General features: G+C 45.7%; 1 protein-coding gene across 2 annotated transcripts in view; it reads left to right on the top strand.

The window, feature by feature from the left end:
* Positions 1–9,821, top strand: part of Epas1 (endothelial PAS domain protein 1) — an 82,526-nt gene extending 72,705 nt beyond the window's left edge. For both annotated transcript variants that reach the window (XM_048804446.1, XM_015479705.2), the window contains 8 exons: positions 18–226; positions 1,265–1,455; positions 1,966–2,076; positions 3,439–3,929; positions 4,620–4,746; positions 4,920–5,034; positions 5,291–5,464; positions 7,521–9,821. In XM_048804446.1, the coding sequence (XP_048660403.1) occupies positions 18–226; positions 1,265–1,455; positions 1,966–2,076; positions 3,439–3,929; positions 4,620–4,746; positions 4,920–5,034; positions 5,291–5,464; positions 7,521–7,672 (1,570 nt within the window). In that variant the 3' untranslated portion in view covers positions 7,673–9,821. The remainder of the gene's footprint in view (positions 1–17; positions 227–1,264; positions 1,456–1,965; positions 2,077–3,438; positions 3,930–4,619; positions 4,747–4,919; positions 5,035–5,290; positions 5,465–7,520) is intronic.
* The last annotated feature ends 13,456 nt before the right edge of the window (positions 9,822–23,277 follow it).

Here is a 23,277-nt window from a genome sequence, read left to right as displayed (position 1 = left end):
CTCTCTTGTCCCATTAGTGAGATTGAGAAGAACGACGTGGTTTTCTCCATGGACCAGACTGAATCCCTGTTCAAGCCTCACCTGATGGCCATGAACAGCATCTTTGACAATAGTGGCGAGGTATCTGAGAAGAGTAACTTCCTGTTCACCAAGCTGAAGGAGGAGCCCGAAGAGCTGGCCCAGCTGGCCCCCACCCCAGGAGATGCCATCATCTCTCTGGATTTCGGTGGGTGCTTTCAGCTGAGCTGAGCCCATCCCTCTTGGGACTAGGGATGGTTCTTACCAAAACAGGCCTTCCCAGCTACAGCTTTTCCTAAACCAGAGCTGTCCCTGGCCCTCCCCCAACATCTTGCTATCATCTGTCAGCAGCCAGGCTCTGAAGGACATGAAAGAAGCATATGTGCCCTTGCCACCAAGACCATCCTAAATCTGCCCTCGTGAAGTACTGAGGGAGGTGGTCATGAGAGCCGCTGCTTCACCACAGGCAGGGAGAGTCGAGCAAGGGTTGGGGGGATGTGGACATTGCCCCAGAGAGAGGGTGGATCCCCTCCTAGACCTCGAAGGATGGCCGGCTTGTTTAGAGGGAGAGTTAAATTGGGATAATGGGAGGGAAAATTCCAGAAGGGCCAGGAGTCAGCCCTCAAATGCCCAACTTGATTAAAATGTTTGCCTGTCTCCCCGGGATACAAGTCATATGGTTCCCAGCGTTCCTGACCCTTCCCTGCTCCCCTCCTGGAGACACCCTAGCAGGGGACCTGGGAAGCCCCCCTTTCTAGGTAGTCGCCCTCCCCTGGCCTTTCTGTGGCCGATGGAAGAATCACCACCCCTGGCTCTGCTCACCTTTTCCCTCTCGGGTGTGTTCTTGAGAGGCCACGTGAGAATCACTTCAAAGAATCATAAAGGGCAAGTGGGCCCTTGCACCAGACACTTTGTAGCCCCTGTTTCTTGGTAATAAATCCTGAGGCCAGTGGCCCAGTACTTCTGCCATCACTTCCTCCTCTATATTCTGGATTGCTTTTCAGGAAAAGTAGCTCTGGATAAGTTTAGTTTGAAAATGAACTGCTCCAAGAGCCTGCTCCCTTTACAGGGAATCTGTGCATTGAATCATAGCCCCAGTCAGAGGCCATGATCCACCTGGGGCACTGAGGGCTGAGCCCCAGGCAGGTTTCAAGACCCTTTCAGGCCCCTTTGTGCACCTTCTCGGCTTCCTCTACCTGGTGCCTGTGGTAGAGAAGTTCAGCTGAGCAGGCCCTTGCCTCCACAGGGAACCAGAACCCCGAGGAGTCCCCCTATAGAAAGGCCATCCTGCCCCCAGGCCAGCCATGGGCTGCAGAGCTGAGGAGCCATGGTGCCCAGAACGAAGCTGGAAGTCTGCCTGCCTTCACCGTGCCCCAGGTGGCTGCCCTGGGCAGCACCACCCCCAGTGCCACCAGCAGCAGCAGCAGCTGCTCCACGGTGAGCTTCCCCACCCCTGGGCGAGAATATGGAGAGGGAGGGCTCCTCTTCCTGAGGATGGCTGAAGGGACGATCCTTCTCTTCCTTCAGTTATCACAGAGTCCAGAACGTGGCCATTCACCTGCCAGGGCTTAGAGCTGCTGGCTGACTGTTGGTATCCATTCCCCACCCCCACCAAAATGGCGATTCCTTAAAGAGCTTTGAGCACCCAGCTTGTCCCTATGCAGGTCGTAGGGCTGCCGTTGCAGAACCCCACTGGCCACAGCCTTTATCCTGTTTGCTTCTCAAGACACTCCGTAAAGTGATAGGAACTTTTTGTGGTGAGGACACTGGTATTCAGAGAGGTTGGCGACTTGATCTAATTCACACGGCTCATCAATAGCCCCTCTACAAATACTTGGTGGAGGAGAGTTGAGCGGGTCCAGGAATGTATTTCTCCTTCCACATTGGATTTCTGGGGGAGACTAGTGCCATGTCCTTGACTCAGTCCCCCTTCTTCCTGATCCCCAGCCCAGCAGCCCTGGAGACTATTATTCATCTCTGGGGGATGACCTCAAGATTGAAGTGATAGAGAAGCTCTTTGCCATGGATACAGAGTCAAAGGATCAGTGCAGCACCCAGGTAGGTCACCATGCAGCAGACACAGTGGTGTGCATGCATGCTCTCTGGTGAGTGGCAAAGATGCCTGTCCATCCTCTTGTTTTCAAAGACCACTGGGGAAATTTGGCTGAGGTCCCTAAAATGAGTGAAGGGACAGGGGGCTTAGGGTCACCCCACCTCCAACTCCTGTCCTCTGCTCTACCTGTGTTAAATCCAGAGCGTCCATGTTTAACTCTCAGCTTATTTACCTTCTACTTATTTGGGTAACTTTCTTTTTGCACATGCAAACCAAAACTACAACACTGAACCTTTCTTTAAGGAAGCCATCCTCTTCAAAAGCTCATCCAGATTCACAAAACATTTCTAATCATAGGGGACAATTACTCCCTTCCCAAATACATTCATCATAGAATCTGTCATTTTATTTGAAATGCATTTTTAAATGATATCTGATTGACAAACTTTCATTTATACACAGCTTCATAAGGCCTCATGTTTTTGCACAAACATAAAAGGATGAGGTGGGTGGACAGGTGTGTGTTTAATAAAACCCCAGGGAAAATCATTACTCCCCCATTTGTCTGGAGTTATTCATCCAGATCTCCCCCTTTTATCCTGCCTGGCAGACATTCCATCTGTTCCACAAAATAACTGGAACTACCTGCTTGTGCTGTTTCCTATAGTTGTGACCATTGCTAAGCTGTATTCCCAAGTGAGGGGGTCAGTCCCTGAAGGTACTTCTTTCTGCAACTATGCATGAGTATTCCTTGTGGGTCCCTTCCTGACACTGGGAACCTAAGTGTGGCCTCCACATACCTGCTGATTGGAATAAAGTCCCCCTTCCCTGGAGCCTGGCTATACACTTCCACAGATGTACCCTGGGCACCTATACTGCATGCCTAGGCTTGTGCCAGTCATACGAGGGAGGTGAGGACAAGCTGTCCTGTATCCCCAGGAGTCACGTTGTGAACCACAGGCCTGAGTGTGTCAGGAAGACATGGAAGGGGTGACCACTGCAGCTGGAGTAGGAAGGGACAGCTTTATGACAGGGGTGGGGCTTCCCCGACTGGGAAGGCAGGCAGATTGTAATGGGCGGAATGGAGAGCATTTCAGGTTGGGTGTGGAGGTGACACTAGTGAACCGGGAGACTTGTGGAGCCAGATGGAGGGATAACATAGAAAGGCTGATGACCCTTGACCAAAGACCTTTCTCATTAAACGACCAAGTCTGAGTATTTTGCATGGGGAGCCATTGGAGGTGAGCAGGGGAGTAACATGATGAAGTCCTGCTTGAGATGAGTGGCTCTGGTAGGGGCCTTGGAGGGACGAGGGACTGGAATAACACCAACCACTGAGCCGCAGTGCCCTTGCTCTCTCTCCTCAGACTGATTTTAATGAGCTGGACTTGGAGACTCTGGCGCCCTACATCCCCATGGATGGGGAGGACTTCCAGCTAAGCCCCATCTGCCCGGAAGAGCCATGCTTGCCAGAGAGCCCGCAGCCCGCCCCGCAGCACTGCTTCAGCGCCATGACAAGCATCTTCCAGCCTCTGGCCCCTGTGGCCTCGCACGGCCCCTTCCTCCTGGACAAGTACCAGCAGCAGCTGGAAAACAAGAAGACAGAGCCCGAGCACCGGCCCATGTCCTCCATCTTCTTTGACACCAGGAACAAGGGGTCACTGCCACCATGCTGTGGCCAGGCTAGCACCCCTCTCTCTTCCATGGGGGGCAGATCCAACACACAGTGGCCCCCAGATCCACCATTACATTTTGGGCCCACAAAGTGGCCTGCTGGGGATCAGCACATTGAGTCCTTGGGGGCATCGCCATTGGGGCCCCCCATCGCCTCGCCCCAAGTCTCCTTGTTCAAGATGAGGTCAGTGGCAGAGACCCTTGGCTGCATCTGCTGGGGTTAGGCTGGGCAGGGAAGGGACAGATAGGCACTCACCCATGGGATAAATGGAGCCCCAGAGATCTCCAACCCCCAGGCCTCTGATCCCTTTAGACCTTCTCTGAACTCTGAGAACCTTCCTATGGCCCAAGTCTCCCACTGCAGTGTCCTCTACTGACCACGTGAGCCCCAACTTTACCTTCTCTCGGCATCTTTTAATCTCTCCAATAAACCCCATTTCAACCAGCTGGAAGCTCGCTAAGTCTCAGTGGTTGACATGTGACTTTGCTTCCATGGGGTACGTGACCTTCACAGAGCATCCCAGCTGATCTTCAGTGGGAAGGAAGAGGGAGCCGAGCAGCTTAGGCAGGGGAGAGATGGAGGCAAAAGAAATCCCTTAGGGACTAATGTCACCTCATGGGCAGCCACACCCGAGGGCAGCCCAGATGGACAGGCATGTGGAGGTGATGCAAGTGGCTTGAACCATTCAGCATCTGGCCAGGTAGAAGAAACGGAGGTTGAGTTATAGCTTAACCTCCAGGTACGCAGCCCCCTCTGCCACTCTGCCCTCTGGGTCTGCAAGTCACCCCAGTCATAAAAGAGTTGGGTCCAGGTGAAGGCACCGAGCAGCATGGCTCTAGACAACCTCACGGCCCACTCTCTTGGGCTTGGCAGGTCTGCAAAGGGCTTCGGGCCTCGGGGCCCAGACGCGATGAGCCCGGCCATGATAGCCCTCTCCAACAAGCTCAAGCTGAAGCGCCAACTGGAGTGTGAGGAGCAAGCCTTCCAGGACACGAGTGGGGTAAGCAATCTCTGACTGGCAGCATTATAGGCACCCTCCCACCCCAGTCCTCAGCCAGGCTGGTGGGTGACTCTGAGCCTGCTGTGAGCACCTCCAAGTGCCTGTCCAGGCCCTGGGGAGCGGGGTGGGGGCATCTCCATCCCTCTCCCTATATCTGCCCTTCCCACACACAGGGGGACCCTCCAGGCGGCAGCAATCCCCATTTGATGTGGAAACGCATGAAGAGCCTCAGGGGTGGGAACTGCCCCTTGATGCCTGACAAACCCCCGAGTGCAAGAGGCCCCACTGGTGAGCAGGCCTGGGCCGCGGGTTTGGGTGGAGGGCTGGGGACTCAGGGTCCATCCTGCTTCCTCCACTCACTTGCTCCCTGCGCCCTGCTAGGACGGGCCGGTGTTGATGCTGTTGGCAGTCTCTGGGCTCTGCAGTCCCAGGGGCTGGCTGGGATTCCGAGTACCTCTGTGAAACAAAAGTGCTGCTGGGGACTTCACGGCCCCTTCCCTCCCTCAGATGCTAACACTTTCATTCTCCGGCCTTGGTCTTTCAGATGACTTCACTCAAAACCCCATGAGGGGCCTGGGCCAGCCCCTGAGACACCTGCCGCCACCGCAGCCGCCATCTGCAATAAGCTCCAGGGAGAACACCAAGAGTGGGTTCCCCCTGCAGTGCTGTGCCTCCCAGTACCAGAACTACAGCCTGCCATCAACTCCCAAGGTGTCAGGTGCGTCCTCAGAAGCTGGTGCCCCTCCTAGGGTCTGATGTGCAGGGAGATCTGACTGGGTAGGGAGATGAGGAACAGCTGCCTTCATGGAACAATTTAGCACTTGGAAAACTTAAAACAATTGCCTTCACAGAGTCCCTGATGTCCCCTGGTGCCATGCTGGGTACCATTCATGGGATTCTTCAGCCCACTGTAGTGCTGGGTTTCCCAGGGCCAAGACCACCTCTCTCCTTTCTTTCAGGACCTGCTCGGTGCCAGGCACAGAGAAGTGCTTGGAAATGACTTGCCCAAAGAGCCCCTTCTCAAAGCTCACACACCCTGGTTTAGCACTCTCTGCACAGTTCCCTCGACAGTGCCTCTGACCAGCGAGGACCCCCAGGGGGTGGGTCCAAAATGGGTAAAGCACATCAAAACACCTAACATAGATTCAGGGTAGAGAGCCGAAGGGAAGAATCCAAACCCCAAGGGGCTGGATCTGAAGGCGGAAGACTGACAGAGTGTGTGTTCAGAGGTGAAGGACCAGAAGCTGTGATGCAGGAGGGGCTATTAAAGAAGAGAGAGTTAAGGAGAGTGCATGGGATCGGGGTACACAAAGACAGGAGATGGACATCACCAGGTAGGAGATCTTGGCTTTGTGCAAGGAAAAGCTTGCTGCCGTGGAAAGGTGGCCACCTGGAGAGGCATGGACTCTCCCTCCCTAGAAGTATAGGTGCAGGGGCTGAAGGCCATCTGCCCACAGAGATTTAGAAAGGACCCTCCAGCGATCAGATCACCTCAGGGCTCTTGAGAGTCCAGAACCTGTGTCTTTTACACGGTTTTTCCTACTGCTGTAGTGCTCAAAGCCCTATCAGCACATGGAGCATCACTCTGAGGTCAGGCAGGAGCTGAAAACAGATGGCAGGAGGATGGCCTGGAGCTCTGGGAGAGGTCACCAGTGGACTGTCTTCTAGAAGGTTCAGTTACAATTGCCAAAACATAGATGGGAAACAGTATCTTAACAAGGAGGTTTCTATTTGGCATGAACAGAATTTGTGGTTTTAGAAAAACATACCAGACCCTTGTCCTCAGCAGTATAAGTTTGGAAAACTTACAGTTTCATGCTCGTAGCCCCAGGCTGCAGAGCCCCAGACAGCCCTGGGCTTGAATTCCAGCTCTGCTGTTTATCAGCTGGTTGGCAGGCAAGCCAGGAAGTTTCAGTGAGAGATTTGCGATGCATCAAGTTGAGTGACTATTCCTTGAATGTGGGAATCAAGGGGAAATCATCTTTTCAACTCAGGTCATTTCTGAACACTAATAAAAGAAGAGGGGAAATCAGCAAGGGGTGGTGAGCGAATATCTGTTGGTACCACCCCACTGTGGGCATAGGAGGGAGGCATGGGCCCTGGAGGGCTCTGACTCAGCAGGTCCAGGAGGGAGTGGCCACAGGGGATGAGGCTCTCCAGATAAGCCAAGGGAAAGGAAAGAGCTGCTGAAGAGCTGCAGGGCCGCTCCCGCAGTGCCCAAGCCTTCCCCTCCTGGGGTGGCCTGTGACTGTTTCCCCTGTGTCCTTCTACTCATCTGGAGAGCGACCCAGGGATAAGGAGGAATGGGGTCTTTGCACCCTTGGATCTGCAGAGGGACCCTGCACACGTGTGGGCGTGCCTGTGGCACAGGTCTTACAGGTTCTGAACCCCTTTCCTCCCTGCTGCCAGTGCCTGGTGGGCACGGGGCCAGCAATCTTTGGGGCTCTTCCCAAACCCTCTTCCACGCACCCTCCTCCTCCCAGAGCCCTGCCTGTGTGCGGTCTGCTTCCCTCTTTTGAGGGGGTCTCAGTGCTGCTGAGTCTGGAAGCTGCTGCGTTCTCTGCTGGGTCATCCTGTGAGCAGGGAGTAGGTCCTGGAAAGAGCGCTGAAGGAGCACAGTGAAGTCAGGGCTGCCCCCTCCGACCCCCAGCAGGGACACTGGAGACACTCCTTTCCTTCTGCACGTGCCCTTCTCCTCCCTGCTAGTCATGGAACGGATGCTTTGCCAGTGTTTGATTTAGGCCTTTAAAATATGATCCCAAACCTTCCTGCAGGCATGGCAAGCCGGTTGCTTGGGCCTTCGTTTGAGCCCTACCTGCTGCCCGAACTGACCAGATACGACTGTGAGGTGAATGTTCCCGTGCCAGGAAGCTCCACACTCCTGCAAGGAGGGGACCTCCTCAGAGCCCTGGACCAGGCCACCTGAGCCAGGGCTTCCTCTGGGCACACCGCTGCCGACGCCGTCCCACCGGCCTCACCCTGCGTCTGTGTTTGCAACTAGGTATCTCTAACACCAGCACACTTTTTACAAGATGTACTTACCTGGTCAGTTTGCCCAGGTCACCAAGCAGTGGCCTTTTTCTGAGATGCTCACTTTATTATCCTTATTTTTAAAATACACAGTTGTTTTACTTGCTATGTTTTTTGCTGTCAATTAAAATGTTCTTAAATTTTATAAGATTTTTTTTCTCCCTGCCTTCGATTACTTCTAATTTATATTACCCGGAGGTTTCTCTGTCACACACAGTGTCCATACTAATGAATCTGCTGTATGTCTGCCCTCCTGTAGGGAAAGCTTTGGCTCCATTTAACTAAAAAAGATTTTTTGTTGTTGTTGTTATTGTTGTTGCCAAAGAGAAAAAGGACTTTGCTTTCCAAGCTTGTTTGTGGCTTCTCTCTCTCAAAGCCCTTCTTTTCTTTTCTTTTTTTTTTTTAATTAATCACCATATGGTAAATTTCATTCTTTTTTTTTTCTTTTTAAGCTGACTCTTTGCTCTAATTTTGATATGACTTATATGGGAAAAAAAAAAAAAAGCAATGTGAAGGGCGAACTCCAACATATGTGGTTACCTGTAAAAGTTGCACAGTGTGGCTTTTCCTAAACTGTTTGGTGTTTCCCCCCACCCCCAATCTGGTGGATTTTTTATTATTATTCAAAAGCATAACTGAGTTTTTTAAAGGAAAATTTATATCTGGGTTAAGTGTTTATCGTATATATGGGTACTTTGTAATATCTAAAAACTTAGAAACGGAAATAGAATCCTGCTCACAAAATCACTTTAAGATCTTTTTTGAAGCTGTTAATGTTATTTCTCTCCGCATTGCTGGCGCTGCAGAATTGTACAGTACTCCCACAGGCCTGTACTAACACTGCTAGAGATCTCTCTTTGTTGGCTTTTTGCTTTTTCGACATGCCATAGGTGTGACAAACAATCCAAGACGTGGAATCATTAAGTGGGAGCGTGCAAGCTGTCTTCTCCTCATGTTCTCTATGTATTATGTATGTATGTATGTATGTATGTATTATTATTGCTGCCAGAGGGTCTGATGGCATGTCAGGGGTGGGGGTGGGGAGAATGCTAAGGGAGAGGAAGTGCTTTAACTTTTCTTAAGGTTATGTTGCTAGCCCTTCAAGTGCACTGAGCTATGGATGACTCTAACAGTCTCTCATGCGGCACATTAGAATATTTCCAGAACTACCATGAAAGGGTTTCGATGGGAATTCATGGAAACAAGTGAGGATTCAAAATGATTTGGTGACCCAGTCCACATCCTCCTAGCTCATGACCTTGGAGCTGGACTGAGAGAGGGTACCAAAGGGTGGGGGCGGGGGCAGCAGGTCCTCACCAGCCCCAGCCTTATGCCCCTCACTCAAGCCTATGGGCAGACAGCCCTGCAAGGCCAAAGTGCAGCGCCCCCTGCTGGTGGAAAGCAGTTGGACCTCCAGGGATGGCTCCTAGCCTCAGGCCCTCGCTGAGGTCTCTGTCACATGCAGTGACATATATAGGTAGGAAGCACTGAAAATAGTGTTCCCAGAGCACTTTGTAACTCACTGGGCAAGAGGGACAACACCTTTTGGTTTTTAAATACCAATCAACATGGAACTTTTCTGTCTTGGGTACCATAAAAAGTTTCTAAACACACACAACACAAAGTACATCCAGCTAAGAATTTGGTAAGCTCAAAGGGACTTATTGCCAAAATCAAATATTGGCTTTCAAAAGAAATCTAAGAGAAAATTACCCACTTGCTGTGTTGCCTAAGTCACACTTGAGCAGCACAGTGTCATCTGACACACGGCGGCAGAACTTGAAGGGTTACCGACATGTAAACTCTGGTGTTTGATTTCCTGTGTTTGTTGCCTCAGCATTAAGGGCATTTTACCCTTGCAGTTTACTAAAACAGTCTGAAAAATATTCCAAGCTTCACATTAACCTTACTTGTCAACATAACAATTTTCATGAACATTATTATATTGTCAAATTCCTACTGACAACATTATAACTGTCTGGGAGCTTAACTTTATAAGGAAATGTATTTTGACACTGATATCTTATTAAAGTATTCTGATCCTATCGCTGCTGGTGGCTCTTATTTCCTGTGGATTTGTCATGGGCTGCACCAGTGGAAAGTGAAGTACTTATTAAATAGTTTACTGAGAATGAATGATGGCCCTGACCTGAGACCACTGAGGCCATCTGACAGGAAGACTGGTGAAGGAAGGAAAGAGTATTACTACCACTTGGCAATGCCTAAGCCTGAGAAGCCATGCTGTCTCTTCTGTGTTTCTGCAGGTATTTTTCTATCTGCCTCAGAATACCCCCCACCATCTTTTTCTTCTTCTTCTTCTTTCTTCTTTCTTCTTTCTTCTTCTTCTTCGTATCCTGTGGGAACCCAAGGAAAGAAGTCATACTCTCTACCTTCAAAAAACTACATGAGACGGTTTGAAAGCCATTCTGGTCTATGGGTGTTCATGCTGCACTTTGAGTAAGGTTCCCAAAGAAAGGGCAGCCTGGAATCTAGTAGTTAGAAAGGAGTTTACTTTGGAGGTGGCCAGTCTCAACCAGGGATTTCCAGGTCCAATGTAAATGAGAAGAGCAACGATGACCTCAGACAGTAAAAGCCCAGCATTGGACAGGGTCCTGGCAATTTCCTTATTTTAAACGTGACTTTTGTAAATGACATCCTCTGAGCAAGCCCCTGCCTCTGTGATGTGACTCTGGAGCTGGTGGAAGGTAGGGGGAGAGCCAGCAGCACCTTTGCTCCCACTGTCAGCCCTAGGAACAACTGCTGCATCTTGTATGTCTGACGGTTTGCTCCATAACATATGGTCTCACATGACCTGGTAGCTCACTTGAGCCTCAGCCTAAGCAACGCTGTGAGTACCCGTTTTACAGATGCAAAAGACTCACACTAAGTGACTTATGCAAGTTCCATGGGAGAAATAGAACCTGAACCTAGTTTGAGCCAGTAGTTCTCTCTCATGCCCTACATCTGGTTAAGAGGTGTATTTTATGACAGGGCCCTGTTTTCATTTTCAAATAGAAAACTCTCATCTAGATTGTTTTAACCTTTAGTCCTCCTCCTAATTTTGTAATTATTCATCTCATTTCTTCTCTTCCCCAACTTGGTGCCTGGACCTTCAGGTTGAATTTCTTGCACTCTGCCAGGCTCCTACCCACCTTTGCCTGCCATCTTGGACTCCCTGAAAGCACTTTTCTGGAACTCTTCTGTGAATGACACATCTCAACCCACCTTTGGGAGCAGTTGCCTCAGAGCATTTTGGCAATCTCAGGACTCCAGCCTGGAATAGCGTAATCCTGGCACTCAACAACTTCAATGGGCCTGTGGGGTCTTTAATGCTGTCCTGAAGCAAAGTGTTTGTCTTTAACCACACCCAAGGCTGGGATCTTCTCTCCAGCCCCTGGGAGTAGGAGGATGTGCCAAGCTCCTCTTGCTTCCAAATCTAGCAAGGAGGGAACACTACAAAGCCATTGTTCCTGATGGATTAGAGAAACTCAATTTCCTAAAATACTCAAGCACAAGACATGGGACACACACAAGCCATCACTGCTTTATGTTTTGTCTCAAGCAACTCAGTGAAGATTGGCTTACATGCTCCTGATTTCATGTTTTGTTTCAAAATGCAGGTACTTTAGAAATAAATATGTGCCTGCAGAGCCAGGTAGAATTCGCACAGAATTCGCAATTGCTGAACCCTTGGCACGGCTCCTGACTCTAGACATGTTCTCCTCTAGGCAGGCAAACCCCAGTGAGGTGTGACATCTCAGCATTACCCTAGCTTGCAACCTCGATGAGAGATCTGTTTGAGAAGGAGACTCAAACTCTGACACAGTCGCCAGGAAGCTCTACCAGTGGAGAAGGGCCAGCCCTGCCCCCTCTGATTCATGCGGGACAGAGTCCATCCACAGCGTGGGCTCTGATGAGCAATTCAAGTCAGGACAGGGGGTGAACTGTGGTTTTTCTGGAGATACAATGCAGACTCATTTCCTTTACGGTAAGCAAGATTTAGCCATGTACAGCCTTCGTCTCATGGATCCCTGCCATCCTCTTTTTATGAAAAAAAGACTTCTACTGGACGCCCATAGAAGAGCGGACACACTAACCTGGCTCTTCTTTAACCAAGGTGGGGATAACCCAGGGTCGGTAAGACAGCACTGGATATGTTATCCCAGGTTGACTCCGGATGCCAAAAAGGGCCTAGAAATGCTGTGGCCAAACCCCAGCACTTAATTTTTCAACTTCCTCATTTTAGAAAGGAGGCACACATAAAATGACTTGCCTGCAGATATACAGTGAGCAGCAGGGCTGGCGAAAGGCCAAGGTCAGCATCACAAAAGGCCAAGGTCAGCATCCTGGGGACAGGAGCAGATTCACATTTAGTAAGGAAAGCCAGTGAGTTTTGCCCCTGGGGTCAGGTCTCAGTTTCTCAGGCAGCAGAGAGCCCCCCACTCTTGGGGTCCCTTCTCCATATCCACCTCACAGGTCTCCAGCTTCTTGCTTATCACTCCCCTCAGGCAGCTCCTGTTCTAAAATAATCTTGATCCAAGTATCACGCCTATTTCTTTGAACTGAGTGACCCCTGTAGGAACGTGTGATCTCTCTGTGACCTTGATAAAATCTAAATCAATTCCTTCACTTCTAGACTGAACTCTCCTTGAACTCCCAGGACTTAGGAGAAAGGGTATGAAGCACTCCCCCAACCCACCTAAGGTACACGCACTGGCGGCGTAAAGATGAGATTTATTCCGTGTAGTCATGACCCTTCTCTCCAAAAGCTTACAGGCCAGTACAGAAAACAAAACAGAACATCCTGTTCAACTCAGACCACCACGTCAGATGGCGTGTGCCAATAGAGGCCCGTGACCACACCTTCCTAGAAGCCCACTGTGCTTCCGAGTCCTCAGGTGTGCACTTGAGCTTGGGCCCAGAACCCTTTGGTGGGTTTGGAAAGTGTGACAGCTGCAGATGCAAGTGATTTAGGGTGGACTCCAGCTCCTGTGCTTGTTCACAGGAGACCAGGGAAGGTCAGCCTGGGTCTCGGGAATGGGAAAGTCCTCATAGAGCTGGAGCAGAAGAAGATTGGAGGCAGGGGAAGGAAAGAGGTCATTCCAGGGAAAGTGCACCAACAGGACAAAGGCACAAAGCCAGAATGTTGCAGCACACACAGCAGACCATGGGGAGCAGGCAGGATGGGGCTGGGACAGAAGGACAGGCTAGCAAGGTAGCCTGGCAGCTCACAGGTCAGAGAACCAGGATTCCAATCCCAGCTCTGTGCTTCTAGCTGTGGAAACGTATGCCTGAGAGCCTGTCTCCCCTCTTCTGTAGCAAGGGCATGAGAATAACCCTCACCCAGGGGGTTAGGACTGGACATACAAATTGAAATTGACCGTAGGTAAGCATCACTTAAATCTCTGAGAGAGGATGAAACAGGCCTGTGAGATAAAGACTGTAGACTAAGAAAAACAGAAGTCCTAGCATAGAGCCCAGGGCCACTTAAGAACTGGTGGAAGTCAGACAGAGGAGGAGCCCCCAAAGAACAGGAAGAAACCCAGGAACAAAGTATCCCAAAAGCCAAGAGGAGGTGCCTCAGGAAAGAGGGAGGAGTTAACTGGGCCACACAGCACACTGAAAGATGAGATGAGATTTGCTACATAAAGTTCATCATGGATTAACGGGCAGTTTGGGTAGGGAACTGAGGACAGTAGCTTGACTGCAGTGGGTTGAGAAATGAGCCGGCTGGAGTGCAGGAACAGAGGCGGTAGCGACATACAACTCTTTCAAGAAGTTTCCCTGGAAGAGAAGCAGAGCCATGGAGTGAAGCTGGAAGAAGACATAGATCAGGGGATTTGTGCATTCATTTTTTAACATTTAATAAACTTTTATTGTAGAATAGTTTTAGCTTTATTAGAAAAGTTGCAAGGATATTATAGTGTCCCCTGCACCCAGTTTCCCTATTATTAACATTACTATGGAACATAGGTCATAATTAATGAACCAATATTGTTACATTATTAATAACTAAACTTTGCCCCTTATTCAGACTTCTTGAGTTTTATCTAATTTCTTCCTTCCCTTCCCTTCTCTCCTCCACTTTTCTGTTCTAGGATGCTACCCAGGGTACCACAGCACATTTAACTATCTCCTTAGACCTCATGATCTCAACAATCTGGAGAAGTCCTGGTCAGGTGTTTTACAGAACAATCTTCCCTTTGGATTTGTCTATTGTTTTCCTGGTTAGGCAGAGTTATGGGTTCTGAGGAGGGAGGGCTCAGAGATAAGTGCCACTCTCATCACCTCACTGAAGGGTACACGCCATCAGTGGGACCAATCAACATTGCTGTTGACCTTGATCACTTAGCCAACGTTGAGTTTGTCGGGTTTCTTCAGTATAAAGTTACTGGGTTTTTTTCAGGACATGTTATTTTTGAAGATGAGCTATATTAGGAAATGTTTACATGGCAAAGGGAGAAAATGATGAAGGCAGGGAAGAGCAGAGATCGTTGCAGGAGAAAGTTGTTGAAAGGGAAGGGTGGGCGCTGGCAGGATCTAGCCTACTTACGGGGCATGGGGGTGGTTGCTGGCTTTGGGTAGAGGCATGCACAGCTCACCATTCTAACAGGATGGCAGAGAGCAGCGTAAGATGGAGTTGGTCAGGTGGAATCGATGGTGGGTAAGTGATGAGTCACCTCCAACCTACCTGCTTCTGTCCCTCCATGATGTACGAAGCAAAACCAAGAGAAAAGGGGCGGGTGGTTCTCAGAGGTTTGAGAAGATAGAAATAATTAAAAAGTGATTTTTTGAAAGCCAGGTTAATGATCCATATTAGAAACTCAAATGAGATCTATGGTCATAAATGGTGTGTTTGGTCTCCAGCCACATTTGTCTACTCTAATGGAGGTAGCGTGGGTGAGCAGTTGAGCTTAGCAGGTTGGGGCTCTGCCAGAAGGGTGTATGTGAGGGAGTTAGAAATGTTCCCCAGAGAACAACTGCTAAGATGGACCATGAAAATTAAGTAGTGTGAGGAGGAAAGGGGGAAAAGAAGATGAAGAGATGATGGTCATTGAAAAAATGGTAGGTTCGGTGAAGGGGAGGTCCCAGGCCAAAGAATGGTCAGAGTGACATTAGAGAAAAGGAACTAGGGAGTGATTGTCAGAGGAGAGGAAACTTAAAATTGAGATTTCACATATACTAACTAAAGGACCCAGCAATACCCCTTTCTAGGTATTTATCCAAAAGAAATGAAATTTTTTTCCATTACTTTTTTAAAATTTGAAATTATACAGATTATGTTTCCCGCATGATTTATTACATTAGAAATCAAACACCTTAAGATGTACAGAACCCCACTCCTACATCAACGATTTCAAAATTAAATGGTGCACTTATAAATACCTCAGAGGTCAAGGAAGAAAGCACACAAAAATTAAATAAAAAGTGCTTTGAACTAAGTGATAATAAATGCTAAAATATCAGGATCTCTGGGATGAAACAGTACTCAGATGAACATTTATAACTTAAAGCACTTGTATCAGAAAGAAGCTGGAATATCAATCAAATTATTTTCAAGTTATGTAGTAGGAAGGAAAAAATAAGAGTAAGATCAGAAATATATAAAATAGAGAAGAAATCATACAGCTATAATTTGATAAAGATCAAACAAGTCTAATTAAAAAAGCAAGAACACAAAAATTAATATCAATGGAAAGGGAACTATCACAATAACCCTACAGATGCTAAAAATATATTAAGGTAATATTACAATTTTATGCCAACATACATGATACATTACGTAACATGGTCTATCTTAGAGAAGGATCGTGTGCTAAGTGAAATTTTCAATCATAGAAAATCTGTACACAAATGTCTCTAGAAGCACTATTCATAACTACCAAGAATCAAAAACAATGCAAATGTTCTTCACCAAGAGTACAGATAAAAACAATAGTGCATCTCTATGCTGGAATAGTCAGCAATAGAAATTAACACACTGTCAAACAACACATGGGTGAATCCCAAAGGAATTGGGTGGAGCGTCAGAAGCCAGCACCCAAAGGCTACCTTCTATTTAATCCCATTAATGAGAAAAGAAAAGGCAAAAATAAAGAAAAAGAAAACAGGTCTTTGCTTGCCAAGGGGTGGGAAGGGGAAAGGTTTGCATGCAAAGGGGCAACATGAGAGTGCTTTGGAACACTGGGATTCTTCTGTGCACTGTCTGTGGTGCTGGTTGTGAGAATCTGTGCATGCATTAAAAATTCGTAGCACTGTACCCCAGAAGAAGAGTTTTACTACACATGAACTTAAGATGTTTAAAAATGAAAGCAAACTTTGAGGTTTCAGAAATAGCTGAAATAAGATGAAAAAGAAGGCCTGAGGAAGTGAGGGGTCAGGTGTTGTGAGCGTTGCCCGGGTGGGTGTGAGAGTCAGTTGGGGTGGAGGAAAGATTAAACCCACTGGAGGACAGTGACCACAGGCCATGAGGACAGCTCTGAGGAGAAACCCAGGTTTGATGACATGGGTGGTTGGGAGAAGGAAGAGGAGAAGTGATTTGGAAGCAGCCAGAGAAAACTAAGAGGACCCCTCCACCTTCAGACCCCGCCTGGTACCGGCCAGTGGAACAGAGAAACTAGGAGCTCTGGGGCTAATCAGCTGTGCCACATTAGGGAAGAGGTGAAGGCAAGTTGGGACAAGACAGAAGGCTCTAGGTGCCCAGTCCCAGGACAGTGTTACCTGGCCCAAGACAGATAATGCACGTATCTGGAGGGCAGAGAGGGCAGGAGATGGGAGTGAATAAGGCATTGCAGGACTGTGCAGGAGGAGGGTCAGGGATTGGTGACCTGGAAGGCTTGGTGTCAGAGGTGGAGAGATCCAGGAGCATGGTGTGTATCATGGGAAGGGTCTCTCAGAGGCTCAAGCCTGAAGTTTGGGGGACCTACCCCTCCTCCTGACAGCCTTCAAGGCACAGCAGAGAGACACAGACACTTCTCCTCCAAGCTTTCCAGACCTTTTCTATATCCGATGGCAACTAAGGACTGTCACATGTGTGCACTCCAAACATTAAGTAGGCATGGGATTGTTCATTACTTTTTAATGGCAGATTTGAAAGTGACCAGGGGACAGGTCACTCCCTCTTTGTCCCGATCTTCATTTTAAAACCTGTGGTTGGGCCCAGCACATGTAGAAACAAAAAAGGAAGACCCATGTGGCCTGAAACAAAGGACACTTCCCCAGCCCTCATTAGCCTGGCAGAGGCGAGGGCAGCTGAGCGTGAACATTGACATGGTTTCAGGCCTCGCTAGAGACCAAGGCAGGGCTCCAACTGAGATGCAAGTCCGGATAGGAATCACGGCTCAGGCTGGGATAGGCTGGACTGCATGAGCTTGGGAATTCGGGGTACTTGTGTCCACTGCTGGTGCTTCAAGTGTGGAGCACCAGCAGCACCAGTCAGGGTGGCCTCTGCAGTGAGCCTTCATCCTTCTCACCACCCCACATGCCAAGGACCAGCTCAGAAACCTTCTGGGCTGTGCATAGGCCCTGGGACAAGTTATGGGTTGTTCACTTGCAACCGGCAAAAATTGCAAAGTCAGTGGGAAATTGACTTCCAAGCCACCCTTGCCCAGAATCCTCTTTGCCACTGACCCCCTTGTGAGAGGACTTCTGACAGACCAGAAGACCTGGTCTCAACTCGAGGCTGAGGAATCTTCCTGGTTCCTTAAATCATTCCAGGTAGACCCATCTCCTGACATAAATCTGCTCTTTGTATCTCTACAAGCACAGGTGTGGACCACTGAGTAGTGATCACAGTAGCAGAGGTAGAAGTCCAACAGAATACGCACAGCAATAGCCATAAAACAGGGGCAGTCACAGCTCACCTTATTATTTATTGTGCTAAGCTTTACCAGGTTTTATCTATTCCTTGCAGTAATCCTATGAGCTCACAGGATCGTAATTATCTCCATTTGGAGATAGAAATATAGTCAGTATGCCAAGAAAGTATATTTGCATACAGGGATGGAGTTTCTAGAAAATACCCTATAGGATAATACTCATCTATACAATAAAATAATAATAATGTGACCCTGGTCTACTTAATTGAAAAACAATACTGAGTAAAAAGGAACTGGTAATCCTACAATTATGTCTCTCTCTGGGTACAATACTTGAATAAAGTTCTAAATTAGTAATACATAAAACATGTAAAATAAATAGGAATTGATTTAAAGAAAGATGACCAAATGTTAAGGGGACTCTCAACTGTGTCACAGAAATTGACTGGAGTAACTGAGGAAGTTTGTCCTGGAGAAAATAAGATTTAGGGGAGTTCAAAAATCCACCTTCAATTATCTAGAGAAGTATAGGGTATAGAGTTTTTGGATGGATCCACAGGATAGAATTCAGCCTATAGGTGCAGGGAAGCAGAGTGCAATTCAACACAAGTACACTCAAGAGCAGCCTCCCTCCCCCATGATGGGCCAGGGTTTGCTTGCTCAGCATAAGAAGGAAATAGCATCTTTAATCTGACAACCAAAAAGAGCTACAAAGAGCAGGATGTGCTGGGCATGATGGTGCACATCTGTAATCCCAGCAATTTGGGAGGCTGAGGCAGGAGATTGCAGATTCAAGGCCAGCCTCAGCAATTTAGCAAGGCCCAAAGCAATTTAGCAAGACCCTGTCTTAAAATTTAAAAACTCTGGGGACAGGGCACAACTGGGTTCAATCCCACACCACCACCACCAAAAAAAAAAAAAAAAAAAAGTAGAACAGGATACCCTGAGGGTCTCTGGCAACAGTAAAAAAAAAAACCTATCATTTCAAAACAATGATAATAAGGTCTTTGTGTCGATAAGGCCTGGCCCTCAGAGACAGATGGCCCCAAAGAATCCAGGATGACCAGAAAGGATCTAGCACTGCCCCTTATGTGTGGGCAGAAGAAACTGTATAAATTTTGTTCCATTTAGATTGCAAAATGTTTTTCTTAATATGGATTTAGACTACATGTTCTCTAAGAATTAATTTCTCTCTTTTGAAGATATCATGGGGTCACATCTAAAGTCAGAAAGCAATAAAACCCACTTAAGTCAGCACTGCCCTTGAAAACCCTAGGGGAAGTTGTACCCACACTGGAAGCTGACACCCACCTCTCAGTGAGTCCTCCTGCAGGGTGGGAACCACTGTGACTTCCTGGGACCAGCATAAGATGAAATACTTAGCTTACATCTAGAGACCCCCCCTTGTGAAGAAATGTAACAGGGCTTTACGCACAACCCAACCCTGCTCAGCAGGACCCTCACTTCCAGAGATTCCGTCAGGAAACGTGCCATTCATGTTCCTTTTTCTCCTAGTTTTTCAGGGACATGTATCATTCTGGAATGATCTATTAGCACTGTTACCCACATTCAGCAGTAGATCCTATTTTGATAGGAGGTATCTTAACATGATAAAAATGACAGTTTACCTCCCCCAAATCCCATAACCCAGTCTGGTCTTGAGAAAACATCAGACAAATCCCAACTGAGGGATACTCTATAAAATAATCTCACCTTGTCTCAAAACTGTCAAGGTCACCAAAAACAAGTGAATTTTGAGAAACTTGTCTCAGACAAGAGAAGCCTGAGGAGACATGATATTGAAATGTGATGTGGTTTCTCAGGCTGCCAAAACAGAAAGAACAAACATTTGTGAAAACTAAGAAGTCTGAATAAAGCATGGGCTTTGGTTTAAAATGATGTATAAATATTGGTTCATTAGTTTTAACCATTAATAAGGGAAACTGGGAGTGAGTCCAACTATTTAGATTATCTATATTGTCTCTGTAATTTTCCTATAAATATAAAACTCTACTAAAAAATATAGCTTGTTGTTTTAAAAGTGATGCCAGATGAAAATGAAAGACATATAAGAGAGAAAATGTAATGCAAAGAAAAGGTACCTAAAGGAGCCAATCTAAGTGAATATTGACTACTAAAAGCTGTGGAGTTTTAAATTAAGAAAGAAAACAGGTACCTGGTGCAGTAGCACATGCCTGTAATTCCAACACCTCGGGAAGTTGAGGCAGGAGGATCGTAAGTTCAAAGCCAGCCTCAGCAACTTAATGAGGCCCTAGACAACTTAGTGAGACCCTGTCTCTAAATAAAATAGAAAAGGGTCTGAGGATGTTGCTCAGTGGTTAAGCACCCCTGGGTTTAATACCTGCTAAGGAAGGAAGGAAGGAAGGAAGGAAGGGGAGGAGGAGGAGGGAGGGAGCGAAGGAAACAGTAGTAAGNNNNACCTGCTAAGGAAGGAAGGAAGGAAGGAAGGAAGGAAGGGAGGGAGGGAGGGAGGGAGGGAGCGAAGGAACAGTAGTAAGATGGGAAGAGGCAAATAGAATCAGGTGGCATTTAGTCATTGAATTGTCTAACAGTGGTAAATGTAACAATGTCTAAAATTCTAACAGAGTGTCTATACTGTCTAAAAATCTGACAGAGGAAGGAGATGAAATCTTTAAAGAGGACATGATTATACCATAAGAGGGCAACAAGGGAGAAACAAATGCCCTTGGAACATTTAGACAATTAGAAGTCAAATATTTAGATTTAACTCTAAATTAGTAATTACATAAAACATATGGGTTAACTATTTGTCATTTCTGATAATGACAAATATTATCAGACCAGTTAGAAAATAAATGTAGTTTTCACAGGAGATATCCCTTATAATTAAGGATAGACAGGAGAAAGCAAAAGGTTATAAAAAGATCGGCAAATGCTAACCAAAGAAAGGGTTGGTGTAGCATATTTAAATTTATATAAATAGGTAGACATTAAAGAGGAAGCATTTACTTAAGATAAGTAACAACATCTCATAATAAGAGTCAATACGATACTATGATATTATAATCCTTTATTTGTGTGCATCTAACAAGCCTCAAAAAATTGATACTACCACAAAGAAAAATATAAAATATATAATCATAACAGGAATTTTAAAATATCTCAGTCATGACTGGCAGAATGAGTAGGAAAAAATAAAAATTAAAAAAAAAATGAAAAGATATCCCAGAAGATGGGAGAACATATCTGCAAACCAGGTATCTAATATGAAACTAATAACCAGGATATATAAAGGACACCTCAACAATTAGAAAGAAAATACCTAATTAAAAATAACCACATTAAAAATAGATTGAAGCTTTGAATAGACATTTCTTCTTCAAAGAAGATATACAAATGTATAATAAACATATAAAAAGATGCTCAGAGTCATAGTCATTAAGGAAATGCACATCAAAACCACAATAAGATACCATTTCACACACCATTGGCACTGGTATGACTAAAATTTAAAAGATGGGCAATGACAAGTATTGGGGGGACTTGAAGAAACTTGAACCCTTGTGCATTGCCAGTGGGGCTGTAAAGTGGTCCAGGCCTTTGGAAAACAGTCTAGCAATTCCTCAAAAAGTTAAACATAGAGCTCCCATGTAATCCTATAATTCCACTTTTGGGAATATACCTGAGAGGACTGAAAACATGTGTTCACATAAAAACTTTATACACATATGTTTATAACAGCATTATTCATAAATGCCAAGAAGTAGAAACAACCCAAATATCCATCAGCTGATGAATAAACAAATAAGATGTGGTATATCCATATAAGGGAATATTATTCAGTCATCTAAAATAAGAAGTACTGATAGATACAACAACCTGGAATTTTGAAAACACTGTGTTAAATGAAAGATTTCACACACAAAAGGCCACATATTATAGGATTCCACTTACACGAAAAGTTCAAAATAAATAAATCTCTAGATACAGAAAGCAAATTAGTGGTTGTCAAGGGCTTTAAAAAAGGAGGGGGGATGGGAAAGTTTCTCTTTGGCTTTATGAAAATGTTCTGGAATTAGAAAATGGTTGCATAACTTTGTTAATACATCAACAACCACAGGATTATAAATTTTAAGTGGTAAATATTATGGGATGTGAATTATATTTCTATAAAGTAGATTTAAAAATTGCAGTACACAAGAGGTAAGACCTAATTGGTATATTCTGTGTTCCCAAACTACAGAATAGACATTTCTTTCAGGTACAGATGAGGGAATTTACTAAGATTGCCATGTAGTAGTCCACACGACCAACACTAAGCAAACTAGAACACATTTCAAGGGTTTAAAAGGACTGGGAACATATCTCAATCATAGTGAAATTAAGCTAGAAATCAACAACCAAATGTAAGTTTAAGAATCAGCCAAGTATTGAGTTGAAGCAACATTTCTAAATAACCCGTGGATCAAAAAAATTAGAACATGTTTTAAGTGTTAACGAAAGCAATGTATCAAAGCTGGTTTTCAGTTCAAGTCAGACTTGTAGGAAACGTTACAGCCTTAAATGGGAATATTGGAATAGAAAAAAAGGTGAAAAACAATGATGTATTTATATCAAGAAGTTGGAAAGCAAAGACAATTAAACATAATAAATATAGGAGGAAAAGTTAATGAAGTAAAAAGATGAAAAAAGATCAACAAAGCAAAGTTCATTCATTGAAAATATTGATAAAATTAATAAACACCCAATAAAATTTATTAGGAAAAGAGAGAGCTGACACAAATTACTAATATCAGGAATCTAACTTTATGCCATTAAACTAGGTGAAATAAACTAACTCTTTGAAAACTCAAACTTACCAAGACTAACACAAGAAGAAATAGAATATATGAATAGTCTTATATTTATTGTGGAAATTGAATTTTTAAATAAAGCTTTTCCACTGAGGAAAGACAGTTGGTAAAATTTACAATGTATTATTGAAAAAAAAAAAAAAACCACTTAACACTCCGGAAATAGAGAATAGCTTTTCCAATTTGGTTAAGACTACTAATTAAAAACTTAAATCAAACTTCAGTCCCAGATGGATTCACCATCCAGTTCTCCCAAATGTTTGAAGAATATCTCAAATTTTTCCCATATTATCCAATCCAATCCAATACTTGAAATCGACTTGTAAAGTCTAACACTTGAAGAGGACTATATTTTGTGAACAAGCTAGATTTATTATAAGCAATATAAAGTTAGTTTAACATGGAACAATTATTCAGTGTAATTTACCATATTAACCTAATAAAGAAAAATCCCACCTCAATAGATATAGGACATATGTTTGGTATAATTTGTAATGTATTTTTAAAAAAAAAAAACACTCTAAACATACTAGGAGGAATAAAGAGTAGCTTCCTCAATCTGATAAAAATTACTAATTAAAAACTTACACCAAACATCTGACTTAGTGGAGAAATACTGAAGTACTCCTTCCCCCTGAGAGAATCAGGACAAGGATGGCAGGTATCATCAGTTTTATTCAACATAAAAAGAGATAGGGAAAACCAAAGTCAGTTTCTCCTGCTCTACTCTCACAGTCTCTTATCACCACACTTCTGACACCAACTGTGTGGGGCTTTCCCCACACACCAACCAAACAGTTCTCCAGAAGTCACCAACTGAATGTCCCATAATTCAACTCATTTCTGAC

The sequence above is a fragment of the Marmota marmota genome, unplaced genomic scaffold (assembly GCF_001458135.2).
Source record: "Marmota marmota marmota unplaced genomic scaffold, marMar, whole genome shotgun sequence".
Classification (NCBI taxonomy): Eukaryota; Metazoa; Chordata; class Mammalia; order Rodentia; family Sciuridae; genus Marmota; species Marmota marmota.
This window is presented reverse-complemented; position numbering and strand designations above follow the sequence as displayed.